The sequence below is a fragment of the Palaemon carinicauda genome, chromosome 2 (genome assembly GCF_036898095.1).
Source record: "Palaemon carinicauda isolate YSFRI2023 chromosome 2, ASM3689809v2, whole genome shotgun sequence".
NCBI classification, from domain to species: domain Eukaryota; kingdom Metazoa; phylum Arthropoda; class Malacostraca; order Decapoda; family Palaemonidae; genus Palaemon; species Palaemon carinicauda.
This window is the reverse complement of record NC_090726.1, coordinates 197,152,856-197,169,144: the sequence shown is the minus strand read 5'-3', so window position 1 is coordinate 197,169,144 and position 16,289 is coordinate 197,152,856. Positions and strand designations below refer to the sequence as shown.

The window sequence follows — 16,289 nt, the reverse complement described above, 5'->3', positions numbered from 1 at the left end:
TCCTCATCAGTTTTCGGATGAGGAACTTTATGATGAGGATGTTGCTGAACAACAAGATGATCAACAGTCAGAACTGGACGAGCCTAAGTCAACTCAACCATCTTTGGACTTTAGAAAAGTCTTGGCTATATTCAAAGAGTTGTTTCCTGACCAGTTTGTTTCTGTGGCTCCTCGTTCTCCGCCGTCAGAGTTTGTATTAGGCATGCCTTCTACCGCACCTGCCTTTACTAGACTCGTCCTCGCACGCTCGTCTAAGAGAGCTTTGCGGCTGATAGGAGACTGGTTAGAGTCCAAGAAGAGTTTAGGGAAGACAGCATTTGCCTTTCCCCCAGCTAAACTCTCTTCTAGATCGAGCGTCTGGTATGCCACGGGAGAAGTTCTCGGCTTGGGAGTTCCTGCCTCTGCCCAGGGCGACTTCTCAAGTCTTGTAGACTCTCCCCGCCGCCTTGCCATGAGACGCTCGAAGATTTGTTGGTCATCATCGGACCTGGACCACCTTATGAAAGGGATCTTTAGGGCTTTTGAAGTCTTTAACTTTTTAGACTGGTGCTTAGGAGCCCTGAGCAGGAAAATCTCTTCGACAGATAAAGATATTTCTTTGCTCATTATGTCCTGCATGGGCAAGGCCGTCCGTGATGGGTCCAATGAGCTAGCTGACTCATTCACGTCCGGAGTCCTGAAAAAGCGAGAGTCTCTCTGCTCGTTCCTGTCTGCTGGAGTTACACCATGCCAGAGATCTGAACTTCTCTTTGCTCCCCTTTCCAAGTGCCTTTTTCCAGAAGTCTTGATAAAGGAAATTGCTGCTTCGTTAGTGCAGAAGGACACTCACGATCTAGTTGCGTCCTCAGCTTGCAAAGCTCCCCCTTTGCCTTCATCTTCCGCTAGACCGAGGATAGATACTCCAGCGTCTCGCTTTATTCCGCCCTTTCGTGGCAGAGCCTCCAGCAGAGGAGGTGCTCGTGCCGAAGGGAAGCGAGGGAAGAGGAAAGGATCCAAGTCCTCTAAGGGCAGAGTCTGACTGCCCGCAACTTCAGACAGCAGTGGGAGCCAGACTCAAGAACTTCTGGCAAGCCTGGGAGAGGAGAGGCGCAGATTCACAATCTGTGAGGTTACTCAGAGAGGGGTACAAAATCCCTTTTGTACGCAAACCCCCTCTAGCAACGTCTCCCATCGATCTCTCTCCCAGGTACAGAGAGGAAGAAAAGAGACAAGCCCTGAAACTGGAAGTGTCTCTTTTGCTAGAGAAGGGAGCGGTGGTCAAAGTCTCGGACCTTCAATCACCGGGATTCTACAACCGCCTCTTCCTAGTTTCAAAGAAGACAGGAGGGTGGAGACCGGTGCTAGACGTCAGTGCTCTGAATGTCTTTGTCACAAAAACGAAGTTCTCCATGGAGACCACAAAGTCAGTCTTAGCAGCGGTCAGAAGGGAAGACTGGATGGTCTCGCTAGACCTAAGGGACGCCTACTTCCATGTCCCCATTCACTCAGACTCCCAACCTTTTCTGAGATTCGTTTTCGAAAATGTGGTCTACCAGTTTCGGGCCCTGTGCTTTGGCCTAAGCACAGCTCCTCTCGTGTTTACGAGGCTGATGAGGAATGTGGCCAAATTCCTCCACTTATCGGACATCCGAGCCTCCCTTTATTTGGACGACTGGCTTCTCAGAGCCTCTTCCAGTCGTCGCTGTCTGAAGGATCTCAAGTGGACTCTAGATCTGACCAAGGAATTGGGACTCCTAGTCAATTTGGAAAAGTCGCAACTGGTCCCATCCCAAACTATTGTGTATTTAGGGATGGAGATTCACAGTCTAGCTTTTCGGGCTTTTCCGTCGGCCCCCAGAATAAGTCAAGCCCTGTTATTCATCCAGAACATGCTGAAGAAGGAACGCTGCTCAGTCAGGCTGTGGATGAGTCTGGTAGGGACGCTGTCATCCCTGGAACAATTTGTGTCACTAGGAAGACTACACCTCCGTCCGCTTCAATACCATCTAGCTTTTCACTGGAAAAAGGACAAGACGCTAGAAGCGGTCTCGATCCCGATTTCCGAAAAGATAAAGTCTTGTCTGACTTGGTGGAAGGACAATATCAACCTAAGAGAGGGTCTTCCCCTAGCTGTTCAGACTCCCAACCACGTTCTCTTCTCGGAAGCATCGGACGTGGGCTGGGGCGCGACACTAGACGGTCGGGAATGCTCAGGACGGTGGAACTCGAGTCAGAGGAGCATGCATATCAACTGCAAGGAGCTGTTGGCAGTACATCTGGCCTTGAAAAGCTTCAAGTCTCTCCTTCGAGGCAAAGTGGTGGAAGTAAACTCAGACAACACCACGGCCTTGGCGTACATCTCCAAACAAGGAGGTACCCACTCACTGACGTTGTACGAGATCGCAAGGGACCTGCTCATCTGGTCAAAAGGTCAAGACATCTCCCTAGTAACGAGGTTCATCCAAGGCAACTTGAATGTCATAGCAGATTGTCTCAGTCGGAAAGGGCAAGTAATTCCAACAGAATGGACCCTCCACAAGGATGTATGCAAGAGACTTTGGGCGACTTGGGGCCAACCAACCATAGATCTCTTTGCAACCTCGATGACCAAGAGGCTTCCAATCTATTGCTCCCCAGTCCCGGACCCAGCAGCAATACATATAGATGCCTTCCTCCTAGATTGGTCACATCTGGATCTCTACGCATTCCCACCGTTCAAGATTGTCAACAAGGTACTGCAGAAGTTTGCCTCTCACGAAGGGACAAGGTTGACGTTAGTTGCTCCCCTCTGGCCCGCGAGAGAATGGTTCACCGAGGTACTTCGATGGCTAGTAGACGTTCCCAGAAGTCTTCCTCTAAGGGTGGACCTTCTATGTCACCCTCACGTAAAGAAGGTACACCAAAGCCTCCTCGCTCTTCGTCTGACTGCCTTCAGACTATCGAAAGACTCTCGAGAGCTAGAGGCTTTTCGAAGGAGGCAGCCAGTGCGATTGCTAGAGCAAGGAGAGCGTCCACCATTAGAGTCTACCAGTCGAAGTGGGAAGTCTTCCGAGACTGGTGCAAGTCAGTTTCTGTATCCTCGACCAGTACCTCTGTAGCTCAAATACAGTAGCAGATTTTCTCTTATACCTGAGAAAAGGACGATCCCTTTCAGCTCCCACTATCAAGGGCTACAGAAGCATGTTGGCATCGGTCTTCCGGCATAGAGGCTTAGATCTTTCCAACAATAAAGATCTTCAAGACCTCCTTAAGTCTTTTGAGACCACCAAGGAGCGTCGTTTGGCTATCCCTGGATGGAATTTAGACGTGGTGCTAAGATTCCTCATGTCAGACAGGTTTGAGCCGTTACAATCAGCCTCCCTGAAAGATCTCGCTCTAAAGACTCTTTTCCTGGTATGCTTAGCCTCGGCTAAAAGAGTCAGTGAGCTTCATGCCTTCAGCAAGAACATCGGATTTTCGTCAGAAAAAGCCACCTGTTCGCTACAACTTGGTTTTCTAGCCAAAAATGAGCTGCCTTCTCGGCCTTGGCCTAAATCTTTCGATATTCCCAGCTTATCGGAGATCGTAGGCAATGAACTAGAAAGAGTCTTATGCCCTGTTAGAGCTCTTAAGTTCTATTTAAAGCGTACCAAACCTTTACGAGGCCAATCTGAAGCTTTATGGTGTTCAGTTAAGAAACCATCTTTGCCTATGTCAAAGAATGCTTTATCATACTTTATCAGATTGTTAATACGAGAAGCTCATTCACATCTGAGTGAGGAAGACCGAGCTTTGCTTAAGGTGAAGACGCACGAAGTTAGAGCTGTTGCAACTTCCGTGGCCTTTAAGCAAAATAGATCTCTGCGAAGTATAATGGACGCAACCTATTGGAGAAGCAAGTCAGTGTTCGCGTCTTTTTATCTAAAGGATGTCCAGTCTCTTTACGAGAACTGCTACACACTGGGACCATTCGTAGCAGCGAGTGCAGTAGTGGGTGAGGGCTCAACCACTACAATTCCCTAATTCCATATCCTTTTAATCTGTCTCTTGAAATGTTTTTAATGTTGTTTTTATGGGTTGTCCGGAAGGCTAAGAAGCCTTTCGCATCCTGGTTGATTTGGCGGGTGGTCAAAGTCATTTCTTGAGAGCGCCCAGATTAGGGGTTTGATGAGGTCCTGTTGTATGGGTTGCAGCCCTTGATACTTCAGCTCCTAGGGGTCTATCAGCATCCTAAGAGGATCGCGAGGCTCCGTAAGGAAGACGTACTTATAAGGCAGAGTAATCGTTCAAGTCGACTTCCTTACCAGGTACCTATTTATTTTGTTTTTGTTATTTTGATAACTTCTAAAATGAAATAAAAACTCTTAGCTCATAAAATGTAAACATATTTTACTGGTCTCTACCCACCATCCTGGGTGTGAATCAGCTATATATTCACCGGCTAAGTTAAATATTTAAAAATGATATTTTAATTTTAAAATAAATTTTTGAATATACTTACCCGGTGAATATATAAATTAAATGACCCTCCCTTCCTCCCCAATAGAGACGCAGTGGGACGAGGAGAAAATTGAGTCTTTGTTTACATGGAGCTGGGTATCTGGCCGACAGATGGCGCTGATGGGCACACCCGCAACCTGTATAGCGATCGCTGGCGAGTTTTTTTTGTACAGTTTTTTGTCTGTCGAGCAACAGAGTTGCAGCTATATATTCACCGGGTAAGTATATTCAAAAATTTATTTTATAATTAAAATATCATTTCGTAGATAATTTGTATTTTTCCTAACCATACAAACCTTAGCTATTTAATCAAACTTGCCCGCCAGCCCTGTACCCCGGGAAGTCCTACCTCTAAGCAAAGTGAGCTATTCACCGGTGTGTGAGGGGGGAGGGGTAGCTAGCTACCCTTCCCTACCACCTCGCTAACTAGCGAGAGGGTAGTAAACCCTCGTTAAAAATCTAATGGCTCGTCGTTTCAGCTACCCCGAAAGTAATACCCTAATTAAATAACTAAGGTTTGTATGGTTAGGAAAAATTCAAATTATCTACGAATTTGTCATATTTTTTTCCGAAATTTATCCTGAAGTCATGTATTTTCTTTGAAATTTATCCTGAATTTTTATATTTTCTTCTAAATTTATCCTGAATTCATATATTTTCTTCTGAATTTATCCTGAATTCCTTTATTTTCTTTGAAATTTATCCTGAATTCATATATTTTCTTCTAAATTTATCCTGAATTCATTTATTTTCTTCTGAATTTATCCTGTATTCATTTATTTTCTTAAAAATTTATCCTGATTTCATATATTTTCTTCTATATTTATCCTTAATTTTTGTATTTTTTTCTGAGTTTATCCTGAATTCATATATTTTCTTCTAAATTTATCCTGAATTTGTATATATTCTTCTAATTTTTTATCGTTATGAGGATCTTTTACACAATAGTTTTACTCCAGGCATTTTAGATAGTCTTTATAATCAGCGTGAAACTATCGTTTTGATTGTTAATTATTTGAAGACGAAATGGCACTAAATAACCTTTTAAGGATTTAGTCCGTAAATCTGTCAATCCATTTATATTGAATAAATCTTGAGTCCACAAAAACATCGTGAAATAATGCGAGTTTCTTTCATTACAGGAACATTTGCCGCAACTACTCTGTTGATTCACATTCTATACAAGAAGCATACTTTAGAATCCTGGTATACGGCAGAAAACCTCGTCCAGATTCGTCTCCTGGGATTCCTTGGAATGCTTGCGGGCTTGGGAGGTGTCGCTGCATATCTTAGCATTGCTGTTTCTCATCACGAAGGTAACACATCTTCGTTTTTAAGCATGCGTTCAAACTACCGTACAAATTTGGTCAATGCTGTTTTGGTATGCGATCCCATTTGTGGTGTGATCTCAGAAATTATTCTCTTGTTTTGGTATGTGATCTCGATATTTTTGATAGGTAAAAAAACAAGAATAATAGAAGACCTAATGGTTCTTGCTTTGCGAAAAAAAAAAATCAAGCTCGGTGTGTACTGGCTAGCGGTAATGTTGAGCTGTGCACTCTAACATCAGTGATTGATTATTATATCTTAGATAATTATTCCCGATATATATTTTTTCAGAAAATCTAATGGTTCTTGCTTCGCCGTGAAGTGAAGTGAGATCGCATACCAAAGCAAAAGCACGACTTTGAGATCGCATAATAAACCAGCACCATTTGGTCATTTAGATCTTGGTGCCGTTTGGCTTACTTAGGTATAAGAATTGACACAGTAATTTATGGGTGATTTAAAACTTGTTCATATTTCATTCCTAAAATGTTTCATATTTAGTTGTTTATTTCTATGTTTTGGCTATTCTGTAATGAGTACTTGATCATTTGGGATAAAACTGAGGAACTTGAGATTATATGGAATGATGGAAATCAAGTCAACCTTTAGAGTATGACTTGCAATGTTGATGGGACATTTTGAAATGTCATGATTTTCCCCTATTTTTCGATGTCCTACAGTGTACTTTACTTACTAAGACTTTGAAAATACAGTACACTGTTCTATATATTTGAAGTTCATATTGGTAGATGTGGTAAATGGTGATGTTTGGGCAGAATTGTTGCTAATGCTTGAATGCAAATCTGTTTTAATAAAGGCAAAGGCAGATAGAGTGCATAACTTTAGTTTGTACAATCTGATTGGTTTTAAGAAATGAAGAGTAAGATTTTTATTTGGCTCTAAAACTCTTCTCGGAAGAAGTTATTGAACGTATTTAAAGTTTGCTGTACGTCACCGTACTCTACAATACAAGTGACATCATGTTATTTGTAAAGTTTGCTGTACGTCACCGTACTCTACAGTACGAGTGACATCATATTATATTGGAAGAAAAACTGCTACAGCTCCGAAGGTAAGTTAATAACTAATTGTTAAGTAATAAACATGTTTTTAAGTCATAAGAATAGTGAGCATGAAGAGTAGATTATACAGTAATTCTTTTGGTATGTATTTCCAGAAATGCCTTCCATCAAAAACATTGGAACAAACCATTACTTCATGCTAATTTGGGCGGCATTGACTCTGAAGTGGGGGGCGTCCCTCTTCGCCTTCTCCCACATCTACCGTAAACGACTCTTGGAAGAATACCACCCACTTCTATCATAATTATTAACTTTAATTCATCTTCATTAGGGTCACGGCAATGAAATCCCTTCAATAAATATACACTTATTACTTATAGGTATGAGTAATGTAGTATTTCACGTGGATAACATATGCTAGCGACTCTTGACACGAAACTTTCTCACTCCAATAATTATGTAGTGTTGTGATTATTCTGGTAGTAACATATCCATTTATGGAAAGTCATAATCTTTTTTACTTATCAAAAGATTATGGAAGTAGATTACACTTTTCGTCTGAATTTACAGTACATTTCACTTTATATTCAACTTAGCTTTGATAAGTGTAAGAATTGCATTATAAGCTGAATGAATGAGTTATACAGAACTCACCAATAATTATTTTACATATAATTTACTGTAGTTGAGCTACCACTAAGCTTTTCTCTGATTTAATTAAGTAAACAGTAATTTTAATGGTATCGTTTGATATGGGTGTGAGTTCGTAAAAATCTCTTGATTCTCAGTAGGTATTTTATACCTTTATAAGAGAAATTTTTTTTTCATTATTATGCAAAGATTCATTATATTTTTGTCACCATTTACTAGAGGCTCCTTTGTAATTATGCAAGTATATTAATGATATACATATATACTGTCAGGTTACATTCTGTCTATTCCTTCTTCCCCATGTTTTGTCTCATTTATTATTACAGTATTACTAGCTAAGCTACAACACTAGTTGGAAAAGCAAGATGATATAAGCCTAAGGGCTCCAACAGGGAGAAAAGGAAACGAGGAAATAAATAAACAATATGAGGAGTAATGAAAAACCCAAATAAAGCTTCTCAAATACAGCAACATCAACAACACAGATATTTCTCATATAAACTATAAAAAAACTAATTTCAGCCTCCTTTTCAAACAAAATAATTTTAACGTTAGCCATATAAAATTTCTTTTGTTTGAGGGTCCACTTGGGCACATTTTTCTATCTTATTTCTCTACCTTTTGCTTTTTTTATGTTTTTATAATCTATAAATGGAAGATCTATTTAAATGTTACTGTTCTTGATATTTTTTTTATTGTCCCATTATTTCTCTTGTAGTTTATTTTCTTATTTCCTTTCCTCACTGAGCTATTTTCCCTGTTGGAGCTCCTGGGCTTATAGCATCCTGCTTTTCCAACTAGGGTTGTAGCTTAGCAAGTAATAATAATAATAGGATTGAATGATCTGCTTAAACTACACAGGGCAATTGCATTACAGTAATATAAAGTGCTGAATTTTTTTTATGGTCATATTTGTACCTTAGATTCATTGCTGCCTGTATATCCCTAGATACATAACTGCTTTCATTTTACATTCTCTAATATCCATTTTAAACAGATAAAAGATCAGGTACTATGGATGAGCCATACAAAAGTCTAGGAATGTGACCTGTTCTGTCTAAACAATTGTATAAGAACAGTAATGAGTGTAGCATATTTGAGTCATCACTGAAACACACTTTGTCATATGGAATCTAACTCGTTTTTTTACTCTTAAAATAGTTTGGCCTTTTTTACTCTTAAAAGTTTGGCCTTTTTTACTCTTAAAACAGTTTGGCCTTGGTCATAAGCTGCTATCTTAGAAGCAAATAAAAATTTATAATGCAAATAAATTAGGAGATTAAAAAGTGGTGCTACCAATTAATGTATATAGTCTTATACTGTACCGTACAATATATAATGAATTTTATGCAGTAGTTGTGTTAGAATTTAGAAATTAATATCTTTTTTATAATACAAACTTTTGCCATCTCATTAGGTTAAATCCCTCTTCTCTTGTTCGTGTGACATGGGGTCTTCAGTCTCGTCCTTATTATCGATAATAGCCTATAGTGTAGCAATGTGGGGTATACTGTAATCAGGATATGCAAGGTCCCATCTACCATTGCTGCTTTACTTCATGCCTTATATTTTTCATCTATTCGCGTTGGTCACTTCATACTTAGCTATCAAACTTCTTTGCCTTGCTCCACTTTTTACCATCAATTAAAGAACAAATCCTTCAGGTTAAACCTCATGGGTCTAGAAATGTCTATGTTCATGTTATACTAAGGTAGATAATCTTACAATATTATTGTATCTGTTTATATAACTCTAGGGGAAGGTGGCCAGATATAGGCAAATGTTTGTGTTCTGTGAAACACAATTATCTTAGGTTTTAAAGGTTCATTTCCTCTACTTAAAGTCAGATATCTGCTTGAGTAGGAAGGCAACAAGAGTGGTCTAATCCTGTTAGAATGATCTTAGTAAGAGGAAAAAATGCCCCTGAATTGTGTATTTTAGCATCAGCTTGAGGATGTAAGCTTTTCTTAGTGGGTCTCAATCATCTGTTTGTCAAACCCATTAAGCTATTCAGTTGGTCCTAAACAAAACTGATGGATGTGAGATTGATATAGGAACAAGAGTAAGGATTTGAACACCCACTTTAGTGATTTGATGATGATTGCAAGTCCTCTCAGGCTATTAAGGCAACTCATAAAACATACCCGAGTTTCTGTCTATCTCATAAACAATTCATTGCTTAGGTAGCTTATTGGAAACTTCCTTGCTTGGCAATCTGGTGGACTGGGGTTCAAGACTAGCTTAAGCTCAATAGTTTCGTGTAGTTTCTCGGGTGTTTAGGGGAAATATCAGCATCCATTGCCTGCCCCTCCCTGATCCTAGCTTGGGTGGAGGTGGGTCTTAGCCACTGATCATATTTATATATGGTCAGTCTTTATGGCAGTGTCACTGTCCCTTAAATCTGCCATTCATGAGTGACCTTTAAAACCTTTAAAACATTGTATAATGTTCATTCAATATTTACTTTATGGAGTCAATATACAAAATTGAATTTATGCAATGACTGTATAAGTTTGCAATTGAATCATAAATTTTCTGTTGCAGTTTATTAAAACTTTGCACTTCCCAAGCAATAAAGGTAGCAATATTCTCTCACTAGTAGTGGTGGAGGTATTTCAGCAAGAATAAAAACTGCTTTCAAATAATGGGGGAAAAAGACATAAATATTATAAAGATGAGAAAGAGAAAAAGGGGAATTTATTCATTTTTTATTCTTCATTGCATTTCATTCATTATAGTTATAAAAATATTCCTAAAGTACTGATATTTTTTCAATATTTTCCCCCATTCACTCTTTTATCATTCATTCTTATTTCCTCTCTTTCTTCACTTTATTCCCAAGTCTTGATTTCGCAGAATTTTCTGTGAGTTTACTTACGAGAATAGTAGTGAATGGAAACTTTTGATCCCTGACTTGGGAAGAAGGTGTCTGAGGTGGCTGTATTAAGAAACCTTTTATTCTAGTTTAGGCTAAATGCTATAAGCAATGGAGGATTTTTGATAAGATGTGTGGAAACTGGCAGGAAGGACCAGCTATCAAGTACAGTTGTTTTAAGGCTGGTTTACACGAGGATAGTTCACTAGCGGCAAGTAAACTTTCCAGGATAGTAAGCGTTTGCACGAGGACACTTTGCCTTTGCACAGGATAATTTGCTGACGCCAGTAAACTATCCCTGTGTAAAGCGGCCTTTAGATATGGAAATGTACCGCATATTGTGTGTTAGTTATAATGTGGAATGTCATGTTCAGCTTTTACCAAATGATGGATCTGGATTAGATGTAACAGAGGCTAGAGAAAGATAGGATATCTTCTCCCTCAAAGCCTTGACAATGGGATCCCAGAATTACGAGAGAGAAGAAGTTAGACAACGCACAAGAAAAGAAGAGCTAGAGGGAAAGTTAAAGGAAAGGAGGTAAATATATAGAGATTACCACATTCAGTGAGAATTTATCAGCAATCATTCCTATTGAATCTTAGACCGAATTTAATTCATGTTACATATGAAGGATGTCTTATATCAAAATTTATACTGTTGGTTAAGTCAAGAGGTGACTTAAACGTATTGTATGAAACCTTATACGTACATTCTATCCCCAACTATTGGCTTATGTTTCCTTTTATGATTATTAGATTTAAAAGAATTTCAAAAGTAAGAAATGTTGAATTTAAAATGTAAAGTGAATTGTTATTCGTGAATTAAAGTAGTACTGAGTAATGATATTACATATTTGATAAATCAGAGTTTACAAAGACAGAATGAAAGGTAGTGTATGGTCGAAAGAAGGCTAGCATAATTATACTGAAATTTAGAACAATGCATGTAAAAGCCAAATATATAAGTTAAAATGACATAATACTGGATGTATGGTAATGGAAAACAATGGAAGAAAATGATGGTTGGAGATTCATCTAATTTTGGACTCAGCCACTCATTAATTTTGTTTTTGGTGGGGGGATTGTTGGAGGGAGAGCTGCCCTTCAAGTTAATGAAGCAAATATATGGTTAATGTTAAGGAATTAATTATTATCTTCATGGTAACACTATAATGTTGGTTGGAGGCAGTACTGAAATTTCATGACATTGGCAATGTTGTGTTTTGTCTTTGTTATGTTATGCATTTATTGGTTAGTATTTTGATGGCAGGATCTTTTTATTATAATTGCTCAAACTCTCTCTCTCTCTCTCTCTCTCTCTCTCTCTCTCTCTCTCTCTCTCTCTCTAACATATCGATGTCAACCTGACTTCAAGCTATTAAAACTTCTGCCTTGGATATTATCTCTCACTCTCTCTCTCTCACTCTCTCTCTCTCTCTCTCTCTCTCTCTCTCTCTCTCTCTCTCTCAGGTAATGGTTTTCACTTGAAATTATACCTGTTGTAGGTGAAAATTTATAGTTAATTATACTTTAGATTTGTGAAAATAATATTTCAACTCCAATATTCGCCTGTGATGTGTATTGTGCCACTCATATTGAATACTCCTCTTATGCCATTGCAAATTATATTAAACCTGCAAACAGTAGTGTTTTCATTACTTGCACATAAAAAAAACACTGCTACTCAAGAATCTATCCCATATTTTTTAAGCCTATTCATTCAAAATCACGTAGATATGTTGTAAATAAATACTATATGTTGCTGTACTTGTTATTAATTGAGTAACAAATAAATTATTTTTATTTCAATTTTTTCTTATTCCTCGATTCATGTTCCATTGAAAATGCTATTGCTTGTAGTATGGCGTATATAATGCACTGTGATATCATTCTCATCTAAAACCTAAGGGTAAGACCATGCCGGAAGCAAGAAACATCGAGGCACAGGCACGACTTGAGTGGCAGAGCAGCGACGAAGCTACACAGGGCCACGCCAGAAATGCCACCCTGCTACACATCACAGTACAGAAGAAACTTTCTTTCTGTACAAATATACCCTTATTATTATTTTTTCAATATTAAACTTAGCCGGTGATTATATAAGCTGCAGCTCTGCTGCCCGACAGAAAAACTCTACGTTCAAAATACGCCAGCGATCGCTATGCAGGTAGGGGGTGTACATCAACAGCGCCATCTGTCTAGCAGGTACTCAGTACTCAATGTAAACACAGAACCAATTTTCTCTCTGTCGTGCCACCGGCAAGACCTACTAAATTCGCTATTGCTTACTGGATTGGTTTTCACATATTTTGGTGAAGTACACATTTCTAGTTTTGAGCTTTCGCTATGCAGGTGTTTTATCTTCATCTCAAAACTTGAACTCGTTTTGGATAGATTTAATTATGGTGACAAGGAGAGTATGGACTCTCTTTCACTTTTAAATGGCCGACCCTTCCCTTAGACGGAAGTGTGTTCAGGTTTTTAGTAATTTTGCTTAACACGTTATAGATCTATATATTTTATATCTCTCCGCCTTTATTAGGCCTCTTCGATTAACTTTCCATTTATTATAAACATATAAAAATAAATTTTTATGTTTTGTTTATATGCGACCTTTCCTGATAGTAGGCGGTCCTTACTTGGAACCCAAGTTAATCAACGTTGAGCCCGTTATATCGTATTTAGCCTTTAAAGATTTTAAAACTTTTTAAAATTTAATGTTTTATGAAAGAATTTCTTTGATAGTCTTCGTACTGTTTTCAAAGATGAACTAACGTTTAGTTTTTTAGACTACGCAGTTGTTGACGTTCAGGACGTTCAACATGCGCTCTATCGTTACGATAGAGAGAGAGTGTGTCACGGTTTCACTTTGCAGTAAGAGTAAATCGATTCTGACGTTTTGTTCATTCTTTCTTAGCTTAAATGTTTTAAATTCTAATTTAAAGGAACTTTTTATTTGGAAAACCTTTCAGTTTTTTCCTTTAGTCAAATAACATGTTTTTTTGACGATATATAATTGGGCTCTTCTCTTAGGTGCGAAATCAAGAGAGAAAGAGAGAGAGAGATAGAGACGGAGGGAGAGAGAGGAGAGAAAACGTTCCGTTCAAGCGGGATACGTTTTTCTCGAGTTGCTCTCGTCCCTAGTCGCTGTACGGGGAGGAAGGATAAAACGTTTTTAGTTTTTTATTCTCGTCCCCAGGCTATGTGCGGTGAGAGATTGAAAACGTAGTTATATGAACTAGTGTTTAGTCTCTTTCCCAGCCACTGAATTTTTTATCTTAAAATATGTTTTCTGTTTTTTGCTGGTATTAATGAGCTTGCATTATACGACTGATTTCGCAATTACTACCTTTTAATGAAGGGTAGAATTGCGTGTTTCAGGTAGAAATCAGTAAAAGTTTCGATTTCAGTGAAATAAGTGCAAAACAGAAAATCGATAAAGTGATATGCGCAAAGTGTTACAGTGTTGCGTCCGAGGGTTCGTCTGTTCGTGCCTGTCGTTCACCTAGTCCGGGACCTCTTGCAAGCTCCCAAGCCCAGGGGAGAAGTAATGTCGAACGACTTATGGGTTCGAGAGGCCTTGATCAACGAACAGACGTTTTCCCTCTGTGGTTTCGGGCGTATCTACCCAAGATCGCCCCACCCACTCTAAGACGAGAGAGCCCATTTATTCCTCGTCTGCGGAAGAGGTTTCTCGTAAGAAACCATGGACCAAGGTCTCGCGGCTTATTAAGCGCAAGTCGGTCCTTTCCGCGCAAGTCCAACGGCCCAGTTGTAGCCACTGGGTCAGTTCGGACTCGCTGCAGTCTTCCGACGACTGCTCACCTCCTAAGAGAGGCAAAGCGGTACCGCATCAGGCAGTCACACCGTCTGTTGCCGCACCTGCTCCTGTAGACCCTAGTGGTCTTTGCTGCAGACCATGCAGTCTCAGTTAACGTCATTGATGCAGGACTTTCGTGCGGAGAAGGTTGACACTGCACCAACCTCTAGCCTACAACCAACCACGGTTGTGCGTCCTGTGGACGCTGAGGCGACCTTCTCCCGCACTCCAAGAGAGTCCCGCCACCCATGCGTTCCAGTGTACCCTGCCAGCCGCATGTTGACGTTCAGCGACGCACGGAATCTTCCGTTGACGTTCGCGAGGTACAACAACAGTCTAAGTTGTTTTGTTTTGACGCGGTGCGTCAACTTCCGCATTCTAGAGTTGTTTTGACTGCTCAGTCTAGACAGTCAAAGCAGTCTCGAGTGGACACTGTACGTCCTCACACACCTGTTGTGGTTGACAGTTCAGTTGTTGACAGTTCACAGACTGTCAAGCAGTTACATGACGTTGCCTTCTGGTCTGCTACTTATGCACCAGGGAGAGACTCACTGAGGTAACCTAGCTTTTATCGGACAAGGTTCCTGTGGATGAGGAAGTTGCTGTTCTCCCTCCTACTGATATTCCCTTGAGGACTCTGTCAGATGGAGAGTAGCCTTAAGCTGCTTAGCCTCCTATGGACTTAAATTAAATCATGATGATTTTTTTAAGGATCTTTGTCCGGATCTTGTAACTGCTGCTCCTCGTTCGCCTAAACGTCAGATCTTACACTAGGCCTAGCTACTTCGAAGCCGTTGTTTTTAAGCTAGTGCTCTCTCGCTCTCCTAGAGAGCGTTACGTTGGCTAGGCGACTGGTTTTTGCACCAGGAGGAGTTTTTAGGGATACAGCCTTTGATTTCCCTTCTTTTAAACTGGCTTATAGAGCGAGAGTCTGATATGACACGAGAGAAGTTCTCGGCTTGGGAGTTCATGCCTCTGCCCAGATAGACTTCTCAATTCTGGTAGACTCGCCCTGGCGCCTAGCCAGGAGACGCTCCAAGTTGTTTACAGGTCAACTTCTCAGCTTTTGTCAAGCCTTTGAAGTTTTGCTGTACTATTATGTCACACATAACAAGGCTTTCAGGGATGGTAAACGGTTCCGCCTCAGTCGCTAACCCCGTCTGTTGCCACACCTGCTCCCGTAGACCCTAAATGGGCTTTGCTGCAAGCCATGCAGTCCAAGCTTGCGTCCTTGATAGAGGACTTAAATGCGGAGAAGAACCTTCAGGCCAACAACCTTCCAACCGGTCGGTTGTGCGCCCTGTTGACGCTGAGGTAACCTACTCGCGTCTGCCAGTTGAGGTGGTTCCTCCTTCTGGCCAACAACCTTCCAACCGGTCGGTTGTGCGCCCTGTTGACGCTGAGGTAACCTTCTCGCGTCTGCCAGTTGAGGTGGTTCCTCCTTCTGGCCAACAACCTTCCAACCGGTCGGTTGTGCGCCCTGTTGACGCTGAGGTAACCTATTGCATCTGCCAGTTGAGGTGGTTCCTCCACCGATGCGACCCAGTGTGGGTTGCCAGTCGCACGTTGACGTTAAGCGACGCTCGGAGGTGGTTGTTGACGTTCAGGACGTTCAACAACCAGCAGAGGTGACTTGTTGTGACGCAGTGCGTCAACCTCAGCAACCCGGTAGGGTGTTGACTGCACAACCCAGACGGTCTAGACAGTTTCGGGTTGACGCTGTACTTCCTCGCGCACCCATGGCTGTTGACAGTTCACAGACTGTGCAGCAGTTCCATGATATTGCGTCCGGCTCCGTCACACATCCACCAGTGCGACCGGATTCAGCGAGTCAGACGTTGCCCACTCCATTGCCGTTTCCTCATCAGTTTCGGATGAGGAACCCTCTGATGAGGACGTTGCTGAACAAGACGATCAGCCCCCAGCCCTGCTATCCCTCCAGAAGATGCTGAAGAAGGAACGCTGCTCAGTCAGGCTGTGGATGAGTCTGGTAGGGACACTGTCATCCGTGGATCAATTTGTGTCACTAGGAAGACTACACCTCCGTCCTCTTCTATACCATCTAGCTTTTCACTGGAAAAAGGACAAGACGCTAGAAGCGGTCTCGATCCCGGTTTCCGGAAAGATAAAGTCT

The 16,289-nt window shown here is 40.8% G+C and overlaps 1 protein-coding gene across 1 annotated transcript in view; it reads left to right on the top strand.

Annotated features, from left to right (window-relative positions):
• LOC137629440 (heme transporter hrg1-A-like) overlaps nt 1–12,144 on the top strand; it is a 45,057-nt gene extending 32,913 nt beyond the window's left edge. Inside the window, exons 3-4 of the mRNA XM_068360743.1 lie at nt 5,601–5,774; nt 6,965–12,144. Of these exons, the coding sequence (XP_068216844.1) occupies nt 5,601–5,774; nt 6,965–7,113 (323 nt within the window). The 3' untranslated portion in view covers nt 7,114–12,144. The remainder of the gene's footprint in view (nt 1–5,600; nt 5,775–6,964) is intronic.
• Nucleotides 12,145–16,289: the final 4,145 nt, after the last annotated feature.